At 46.1% G+C, this 10,986-nt stretch overlaps 1 protein-coding gene across 1 annotated transcript in view; it reads right to left on the bottom strand.

Annotated features, from left to right (window-relative positions):
• The window catches only part of ERGIC1 (endoplasmic reticulum-golgi intermediate compartment (ERGIC) 1), a gene marked incomplete at its 5' end in the record, with an annotated part of 38,792 nt that extends 33,961 nt beyond the window's left edge, over positions 1-4,831 (bottom strand). Inside the window, one exon of the mRNA XM_009070556.1 lies at positions 4,770-4,831. Within this exon, the coding sequence (XP_009068804.1) occupies positions 4,770-4,831 (62 nt within the window). The remainder of the gene's footprint in view (positions 1-4,769) is intronic.
• Positions 4,832-10,986: the final 6,155 nt, after the last annotated feature.

Below are 10,986 nucleotides of genomic sequence, written 5' to 3'. Positions count from 1 at the left end.
TCAGCTCAAGGCCATTCCCTCTAGTCCTCTCCCTGCAGCCATGGCAGGAGAGACATCCCCCACCTCTCTCCAACCCTGTTGGGGAGAGCCATGAGGTCACCCCGAGCCTCTTCTCCAAGCTAACCAAGCCAAACTCCCCCAGCCCTTCCTTGTTCTTGTAGAAACATGTTTTCAGGGCCCTGTGTCTTTGTCATGAGACTCATGTGAAAGCCTCATGTGTCTCCGAGGCAGAACAGGAGCTCCTCTCCTTAGCACAGAGCTGCAGGCACCTACCACGTTCCCAGCATAGGAATTCACACACGTGGTGCTTCAGCTGCTTGTTTCATAGTGAAGGCTTTTACCTGCTTCCATGCAAATGTGCAGCTCTACCACCCACATTTGACAACTGTATGATATTTGGAAAAGTAGATTAAAGGCTAAGATCAGACAGAATCAAACCATGCATAAAGCTTAACTTAGCTTAACTGCAAGAGCACCGTGATGTTCCCACAGAGCTCCAAGGACCATCTAAGACACGTTTCTTACAGGTTTCTTAGAGCCCTAATATGATAACAAGATCAATATATCAAAGGCTGCTGGTGTAGACACACAGACATGCTGCTGTTGGCTAATCTGTAATCGATCAGACAGAATCAAACCATGCATAAAGCTTAACTTAGCTTAACTGCAAGAGCACCGTGATGTTCCCACAGAGCTCCAAGGACCATCTAAGACACGTTTCTTACAGGTTTCTTAGAGCCCTAATATGATAACAAGATCAATATATCAAAGGCTGCTGGTGTAGACACACAGACATGCTGCTGTTGGCTAATCTGTAATCACAAAAGGATGGCCTGCCAAGTTTTTTTTCCTACACTAACTTTTTTGTACATATCCCTTCTGCTACATCCCCATCTATATCCATTCCTGACTCTTCCTCCCCTCTCCACCAGAAATGAAAGAAACACCAAGTGTTTAACACATCATACAGACAGAGGACATGGATCCATGTCTATATTAAGGCATAAAATTAACAGCATTTATTATTAAGTGGAGCAAACTGTTAGGAAGTGCAAGTACAGGGTCCTGTTACAGGCACCATGTGAATCATGGCTTTGATATTTCCTGATGTGTATTTAAAACTGGAGCCTCCAAACAGCACAGAGTATTTCTGGCTAACATTTCCATGTGTGCATACAACATGTGCATGCAAACTATGCATCCACACCAATGGTTACATAGCAGGATCCTTACAGCAGCTGTCAGGGCTGCAGGTCCCTCACACAGAGCCCAACTGCTTCTGCCCAGCCAGATGCCAACTGACAGCCAGACAGGGCATGTGCTGCTGTCCACACAGCCACACATGGCCAAGTTGTCACCATATTAGTCAGATCTGTTAGCATGGCACCAAGGACACACTACAACAGGGCTGGGAAGGCCTGGGAAGACTGGTGGAAGAGGGACAATGATGGCATGACTGGCTGGGTGTACAAGGAAGGCAATGTTGCCCAAAGAAGAGAGTAAAGAAAGGATCAGTGACTTCTACACACTTTGCAGAGAAGTCCACAACAGTGGATATGTTGTTCTGTACAAACTTCACACCAAGTGAACTGTAGTGAATTGTTTTGGGGTCCTTCATTCCTAAAAAAACATGTTTGTAGCTGGAGAGTTAGCTGAACTTAAACAGATCTGAAATATTTTGTATGCCTCTTTGACAATTACACACCCACACCCAGTGAAGCCTCAATAACCCTCCAGCTGGCTTCTGAACTTGCTTGTGTTCAAGATCACCTTCTCTTCTCCACCAAAATACCAAACACTCTCTCTCCCTTATCTGCTTCTCCCCTAGAAGCCCATTCAGCCCTGGCTCTTCGTCCCTTCTGTCAACAGAGCTGCTGTTTTCCATCTCTTTCCTCCTGTAATCTGATTTATGCTTTTTTCCCTAATAAACCTCAAACTACTTTTAAAAAAAGGCTTTTTTTACAACCCAAAAGCAACTGGAGAAATCCTGCAGTAAATCCATTCCTATTCCAGAAAGCTTTCAGCACCAGAAGTGATCGTGAACTAAAGCTTCAGCAGAAATCATGTGGGAAGAGCCTAAATTAATAGCTAACTATTAGGGAGTATATTTTATCTGCTCTGGAAAACTTGGAGGACTTAAAGAAAGCCAAAATCCAGCTGCAGCCATAGTAATTTCACATCTTTACTAAACCCTGAAAGATTTTTTGAGAGGGAGAACCTTCCCCTAGGCTCAAGCCCCCAATGTTGTTATGAGCTGACTTCCCTAAGGCGTTTATCCCAAAATCATGGAACCTTCCCAGGCTTCAAACTGGCCTGGCAATGGGTTGGTCTCATTCATGGCCTCCTACAACAAGTAAGATTAGTGGCTTTCAAATTACAAGCCACAGGCTTGGTCAGACAGAAAGCCCATTAGGAAAGCTGCTCACCAGATCCTCACACAGGCAAAGCCACCAGTTTGTTGGTTGCCTGTGTGGTTCAAAAAGCTTCTATCAGGCTGTCTGAAACCTCTCTGAGAAAAAGAAGGAGAACCAGTTAGAGAAGAAAATCAAAGCCTAAGAAGCTGCAAATAACAATATAGAGGAATAACTCAGCTAATAATTTTAAGGAAGAGTCACAACCTTTGAGCCTTCCCACAACACTTATCACTTGAGCTGTTTACTTCAGATCAGAAAGCCTAACACTGTGTGGCCTTTGATGGTGGTTTTTTGTTGTTTCTAAAATACTCTTTTGCAGGTGATTCATAACAAGACAAACTCTCAAAGGGAGCTCAGTTACACTGTGGGAACTCCTAGTTTCCAAAACAGAAGGGAAGGCAGAATCACTCTCAAGTTCAAAGTGTTCTCTCTAAACACTAAATCTCATATGCCTCTGAATTCATAAACAGTTTTAGTCAAGCCCTTTGCTCCCAGTTCCAGCAAACCCAAAAGAGAGTTGGGATACAATAATTCAGTGGGCAGAGCACGAGGAGAAGGACTCTGACAGTCAATATTTAGGGTATGCTCATACAAAGCCCAGGAGAGCTGAGGCTGGCAGGGACCTCTCTGGAGATCATCCCATCCCACTCCCCTGCTCACAGCAGGTTGCTTGGGGCCAGGGCTAGTTCTTTTGAGTATCTCCAAGGACAGAGACTCCACACCACAACCTGTTCTAAGTCTTCAACCATCCTCACAGCAAGAGGTTTCTTAAGCTCACAAAGGGCTTTCCTCTGTGCCCACTGATTCACTGGTCCTGACTCAGTGCTCGCTGCTGCCTTGCTGTCACCAAGGGATGTGACATCACTCACGTCAGCAGTGACATACAAGACTACTGACCCATCTACAGGAATGGCTGAATGGAGCACAGCTCCATGATCAAAGGAAGTCTGTGCTCAATGGAACAGGAAAGCTGCATTAGGAGGGTAATTACGGGCCTGGCAGGATCAACCTGATCGATGTTTACTGCTCCACACAGCGCACTCGCTGCACATAATCGTGTGAAATTGCATTACTCAGCCTCCAGCCTCCCTCAGGAGCAGGAAGGAAGGAACAGGGGCCCAAGGCAAGAGATTTGTATCAGCCAAAGTCTATGTATTGATACACAGAGTGAGAGTGGATCACTATCGGTGGTTCCTGCCCAAGCAATGTTTCCTCTTCAAAAGCATTACAAGAAACAACCAAACCACACCTCTGCTCATTAGTCCCACCTACAATATCAGATTAAGCCCCTGAGTACCCTGCGAGCAAAATACGTTTCCCAACTCATCTTCACCAGTGGCCAGCTCACACTGCCACCCACACAGCTCCTCATGGATCCAGAACCTGGATTCCCTGTTTCCAGGAGTTTGGTTCCTCAAGTCCCTTCAGCAAGCACAAGCCTGGGGACATCAGCTGTGAATGCAGCTTGTACCAGGTGTTTTTCACAGATTCACTGCTTCTGTTCATGGGAAGATACCAGCAAAAAGCCCTCCAGCTACTTTGAGAGCTACCAGAGAGGGAATTTCAGTGCCAGCTTTTAGGAGTTCCCTTTCATGAAAATATATCCTCACTATTTTTTGTTGTGGGGATTTTGTTGCTCTGGTGAGACTCCACCTGGAATATTGTGGACAGGTCTGGTGTCCCCAACAGGACACAGAACTGTTGGACCAAGTCCAGAGGAGGCTACGAAGCTAAGAAGAGGATTGGAGCATCTCCTCTATGGAAACAGGATGAGAGAGTTGGGACTGTTCAGCCTGAAGAGAAGGTTGTGTGGAGACCTCAGAACAGCCTTCCAGGATCAGAAGGGGCTCCAGGGAAGCTGCAGAGGGACCTTTGTGTAGGAACTGTAGTGCCAGGACAAGGAGGAATGGCTTCACACAGGAATGGCTTCCCACTGCCAGAGGGCAGGGTTAGATGGGATATTGGGAAGGAATTGCTGGCTGTGAGGGTGCTGAGGCACTGGCCCAGGTTTCCCAGAGAAGCTGTGGCTGCTCCATCCTTGGCAGTATTCCAGGCCAGGTTAGAAGGGACTTGGAGCAACCTGGGCTAGTGGAAGATGACCCTGCACATGGCAGGAGGTGGGATGATCTCTGAGGTCCTTCCAACCCCAACCATTCCATGACCCTATGATTCTGAATTCATGCAAACTGCTCTGCTGAGCATGATCTCACACACCGGGCAAAACAAGCTGCCTCAGCAACAAACTCTTTCCAGTGTTTCATATCCCTTTAAAACAATTCCCCAGAGATGGAGAAGCCAAAGGATCTTTAATTTTAGACCAGGGGTATGCAAGGACATCAAAAAGAAGTTACTTACTAATAGCCCCTGTGTAGGTTGGCTGTGTAAGGTCTTTTGGCACCTTCCTGTAGATGTCAAACCTGCAAGAGGAAAAGCAACAGCCATAAAACAGGTGGAACATTTCAATCCATTTCATGTCCTCACAGGGGTGAATGATGCTGAAGTTTTTCCATCCAGCTTTCCAACACATTTTTTCAGTTTGCAGGAGGATATGAGAAGGAAAAAAACAAAACAAAAAAACCTTTTCTTTTGTACAATTATGTAACTGTGCTCCTTCTTGGCTCCAATTTCCAGAGCACTTCCTCCTGCCTTGCTGTCATGGAACTGTACAAGCTGAACTGTGAGAGGAGCCAGGGAAGAAATCATGCTGGACAAGTTTACAGACCACTGTCAAAGGAAAAGGATATTCTACACACTCCTGAACGAAGATGCCTGGCAAAAAAAATCCCAGTGATACAACCGATATTGTCCTCATAGTTTGTATCCCGCACTAGCCAGAAATCATAGAATTATAGAACCTTCAAGGCTGGAAACCCCTAAAGTCATCAAGTCCAACCATTAACCTGTCACTGCTGGAACCCCTAAACCCTAAACTATATCCTCCAGCACCAGATCTAGATGTTTCTTAAACACCTTCAGGGATGCTGACAGCACCAGCCTTACTGACCCCCATGCAATTGTCCTCAGCCACTGATCAAGACCAGGTCTCCCTGCAGAGCTTCCCTACCCTCAGGCAGATCCACACTCCCACCAAACACAGTGTCATCTGCAAATGTACTGAGGTTAATAGACAACACCAAAGCCAGAGGTCAGGGTGCTGAAACAAGGCACCATACCTTGGACACTGGATACACAAGAGAAATGAACCAAACAAGTTTGCTACTCCCCCAGCAAGACCCAGGTTAATATTAGCCTGTTGTTTTGATTCAGTCATATCTTTTAATATCCATCTGGCTCAGCTTTGCTATTTTAAACTCTCCATGGTTAAACTTTCTCTGCTCTCATGTGTTGCTGCTTTATTTCCTACCACCTTGTGTTCCTGCATGCCCGACCACAGTGCAGCTCTGACCTCAGTCTTTCCACTACCCAATAAAAATTAATTAATGCATTAAAAACACTCACCCACCCTAAAGAAGGAAGTGAGTGGTTCTCCCCCAAAATAGGCCATTTTGGATAGACCACAAGTGGGTGAGATGTGATGCTTTTTCCAGCCCTGGAGAGGCATGAGAGCCAACAGCTTCCAAATTCCTACTCTATATTGCACCAAGATGAAACACTCCTGTGTTTATTTAGGAGTTCCTACTACTCCAAATATTATATATATGTATATACTGGGAGTTTAAAACTAGATCATCTTTCTTTCTTCACTCTTCTACTGTTGAGAAAACTCAGAGACACTCTGCATGAACAAACCAGCATTTGCCATGCAGGAGATCAGAAGCACATTGCTGTGTTTCATTCAGGAGCTGAAACTGAAGGAAGGAAGGGAAGAGAGGGGAAGGAGAGCAGGTGGAAACAGGTAGTGGCACAGGCTGTCCAGGGAGGCTGTGGCTGCCCCAACCTTGGCAGTGTTCACAGCCAGGTTGGATGAAGCCTTGAGCAACCTGCTCTGGTGGGAGGTGTCCCTGCCCAGGGCAGGGGGCTGGCACTGGATGATCTCTAAGCTCCATTTCAACCCCTTAAGACACTATGAAGCATACTCAGAAAGAGAGTTCACCTTCCCAGCACAAGTCCTGAACAAGTTATGGACTCACTTAATGTCCCAAAAACCTACAGAGAGCTGTGCATGCTCTGTCAAGTGTATGTTTTTATGATTATACTCACTGTCATCTCCTAAACAGATCAGCAATATTCCTGTACAAAACAAACCATTTATGGCTTTCCAGCTGCCCTGAGAACATCTGGAAAGTGCTGTTCACATTCTTTCCACATACACCAAAGCAAGAGCAGCGGATGGCAAAGGAACCCCAAATAGCTGATGACATCATGGTCTCACAGGCAGAGGAAGGAGCTGCTCACTCCTGCTCTCAGCCCATTAAATGCTGAAAGCTGTTTGGCTAAAGTCACAATAATAGATCAACAAGGCTAAAAAAGCCAAGGGAGAAAGAGACACAGAACACGTGAACACGCAGGAGCTGCTGAGTGTGAGTGAACAATCAGAAATAGGAAGCAGCTCCATGCTGGATTCAGTAGAAGCAGCAGCATGTGGATACTATAAAAGGAAGTTTGTTCTTAGCATGAGAAATATTTACTAGGAGTAAAATGATGAGCCATCACAGAATTACAGGGGGAAAAGATCTAGATTTTAAACAACTGGCAGGGTTCTCTGCTCTCACACTGCCACTTGAATCACATCAGTAACAGCCAGCACCACAAATTAACCTTTGTATGGTCTAAGTGAGCTTGGATTAGGCAAAGAGACTACATAAAGGCATCAGTGGCCCTCAGCCACATTTATCACCTGGCTGAAGGGATTAAAAGGCAGTGCACTCCTGTGCTGTTCTGCTCCTCATCTCTTCTACCACCACATCACGTTCCCTCTCTGTTCTACCACAACTCACATCTGGGAGAGAACATCAGACAAAGTGCGTTCCAGCCTTGCACTTACAGTCTCGAGGCACATACAAGAACAGAACAAAACAACACAGGAGAACTGAATGAGGGTTTAATAGGGTTTTGTGGGGTTAACATGTTTTTAGACAAGGACAGACACTATGGAACAACACAGTGTCATAAGGGGACAATGTCTGCAAAAGAGCACATCTGGGAGAGAACATCAGACAAAGTGCGTTCCAGCCTTGCACTTACAGTCTCGAGGCACATACAAGAACAGAACAAAACAACACAGGAGAACTGAATGAGGGTTTAATAGGGTTTTGTGGGGTTAACATGTTTTTAGACAAGGACAGACACTATGGAACAACACAGTGTCATAAGGGGACAATGTCTGCAAAAGAGGCAATGAGACTGGATTGTAGTTTTTAAAGGAGGAAAGCTCAGTTGAGGTCCTACAATGAAAGCAGAAACTTGAAGGACAACTTCCAGAGCCTGACTCAAGCAGCAGAAGGCAAGGCAAGCAGAGAAAGTGTATCTAAGCTTGCATGAGGATGCCAGAATGATCATAACACTCAAGGGAATGGAAAAAGACAAGTTTAGTCTAAGAGACAAACACTACTGGCTGGATTTTGCTCACTGGTATGTGACACCAGAACTCCATATGACTACCAGCCCAAAAGGAAAAGGACTATGTGTAAGTATCCTGGCAGAACATTCGTTTGCTTGGAAAAGATGTTCTGAGTGAGGAGGGTTTATACTTTGGCAAAGGAACTCCTCAGGGTACCAGGCACCTTCCCCAGAGGATGGAACCCCAAAGAAAGCTTCATTAGTTACATCTAATTATAAGAAATAAGTAAATCAAGCAAACTTCTGTGAAGCTGACAAGAGCTATTGCAACAGGAGGTCCTAAGCCCCAAGAAATCAGACTTCTGAAAGTCACAGCTCCTATCAAACTTAAGGGTTAAAACCTGATTAACTTCTAGACTCCACTAGACAAACCCTTCTCCTTCGGCCACTGGCTCCTTGCCTACCTCCCAGAGCTGAAAGCAATTTCAGGAGATCACTTACGCTGTCCTGGGAAGAGAAAAGAGGATTAGACACCACAGATGATTTGTAATGTATGAGGGAGGAGGCCATGGAGCTGCACATGGTAAAGGGAACAGGTTTTACTTGCCCTTGGGGCAGATGTTCCTGCATGCACCTGCAGTAAAAATTCCAACAAGCCTCCAGGTTCCTGAGGCATTGGTCACTTGGAAGAGTATTTGTACCCTGGGAACAGAAAGGAACCTTGTGCTCTGCCTATTGCAAAAGCTGCCAGAGAGATTCCTGCTCCACTCAAAGCAGTGGAAGGGATTAGTAAGGCTGGAGGAAGACTGGATGTTCAGGGAGGATCTACCAGCCCATGAGGCAGCAAGACACACTGTCCCACTCTCTGTGTATCCACTGGGACAGTCTTGTAGTCATAGGCTAAATGACCATGAGAAACCAGGGTGTAGATTTACAGCACATTCACTGTCCTGGAGTCACTGCTGAGTGAACTCTCTTAACCTGTGTGCAGCAGCTTTGAGCAGGGACACATTGCTTCACATTTAGAGAGACACACGTGTAGTTTCCACAGCACTTTAGTTATATATAGGAACTTTCTTCCTCCTCTGAGAAGGCCAAGGCTTGTAAGGTGAAGTAGTATCTTAGAGTTAAACAATTCACATGGTTCCAGAGTGGAAACAACAACCTTATTGCTAGGAAAGTTCTTCCTCCAGGTCATATGTATTCTCATAAAGGGAAGGCTGGGCCTTGCAATTCCAGAATATGAGGCTAAAGATAGTACTAGGCTGTCATCAGGACAACAAAGGAATTTCCTGACACATCCAGTGTCTTTTCTTTCAATGGAGAGCAGGGTGGCAAACAAAGGAATGAAAAAAGGCTGTTTGGCAGTGTCAGAGGTTTGTAGGAACCAACATCCACAGCTGTGGCAATGCTACAATACTCTTCTCTCAATCCAAGAGCTGAAAGGACTTGACATAAAACTTTCTCACCTTCCTGACAGGAATGTCAACAAACTGGTAAAACAGCACTGTAAAACAGCAGCACAAGGATCATTCCTAAATAGGTTCAAACAAGGAATTCACAACCCTTAGCATGAGGAAGCCAAGTCTGAGGCAGAACTTAGACGGACAGGTGAGTCACAGACCTCTTGGAAGCACAGGGGAGGTAAAACTGCAGGTCGGTGCACCTCCATGGAGCCAAATAGGGGGCAGATTTCAAGGGCCAGTAAGTATCAGAAGGATTTCAAAGGCTGTGTCTAGACTAATATGGACTGTTGATCTCCACTTCCATTTTCTTCAGACAGAAGTATATGATAGAATCACAGAATGGTTTGGTTGGAAGGACCTCAAAGATCATCCAGTTCCACCCCCTGCCATGGGCAGAACCCCTCCCACTAGCCCAGGTTGCTCAACCCATCCAGCTTGGCCTGGAACACTCCCAGGGATGGAGCAGCCACAGCTTCTCAGGGCAACCTGTGCCAGTGCCTCAGCACCCTCACAGGGAGGAATTGCTTCCTAATAGCCAATCTAACCCTCCTCTCTGTCAACTCCCCCTTGTCCTGTCCCTCCAGGCCCTTGGAAACAGTCTCTCTCCATCTTTCCTGTAGCTCCTTCAGGTACTAAAGGCCACAACTAGATCACCCCAAAGCTTCTCTTCTCCAGGCTGAACGAGCCCAACTCTCTCAGCCTTTCCTCATGGCAGAGCTGCTCCATCCCTCTAATCATCCTGGTGCCTCCCCTGGACTCACTCCAACAGCTCCATGTCCTCCCTGTGCTGGACCCAGAGCTGGAGGCAGCACCGCAGGTGAGTCTCACCTGAGCAGGGCAGAGGGACACAATCCCCTCACCTGCTGCCCACACTGTGGAATGAGCCTGGACATGGCTGTTTTCTGGGCTGCCAGCACACATATACTCCTCATGCTTCCTCTTCAGGAGCTCCTAGAGCCACAGGAAGCACCACAGTGTGTCACAAGCCAGAGCCAGACACAGCAGTGTTCACCTGAGTGGGACAACCCCAACCATGTCCAAGGATGACACTGGAAGGACAATGGCAGATCAAACCAAACAGAATGAGGCACATTGACATCATCAGCCCTGGGCTGATTCCTGACTATCCTGTCCAATCCATTTGACTGACAGTGCTGGATGGGTGACAGGGAGGACAGAAGATGTCTACCCAAACACTGCAGCTTTTTCTAGAGCAGATACTTGTACTGCCTGCCCTGAGAAGGGGATGAGCTCACTCCCTCAGCAGGAGCTGCTACAGGCAGAGCTTCCTGACAGGGTATGCTTTATGTACACTTGAACAGCTTTAAGTCTGGAGCTGAAATATTTCAGGAAATGAAGTAATAAATACATTATTTCACTGAACACTACCACACCTCCGAACAGAAAAATCCTCTCTGACATCTCTGGAATCTGAGAAGAGCTTCTGCAACATCTGTGAGATGCTGTTAACTTCTGCATCAGCAAGAAACAAAGAACTTGAGGTGATAAGAGAAAACTCATAAATAGAACTAATTAAACAGTGGTTAAATTTGAATGTCTTGCAGCAAAGGGTAACTGATACTCAAAGGAGTTCAGATCAGAGAAGAAAGAACACTAATTCCTCCTTCAGTTTGCCCATCCCTCCC

The sequence above is a fragment of the Acanthisitta chloris genome, unplaced genomic scaffold (genome assembly GCF_000695815.1).
Source record: "Acanthisitta chloris isolate BGI_N310 unplaced genomic scaffold, ASM69581v1 scaffold11912, whole genome shotgun sequence".
Classification (NCBI taxonomy): domain Eukaryota; kingdom Metazoa; phylum Chordata; class Aves; order Passeriformes; family Acanthisittidae; genus Acanthisitta; species Acanthisitta chloris.
This window is presented reverse-complemented; position numbering and strand designations above follow the sequence as displayed.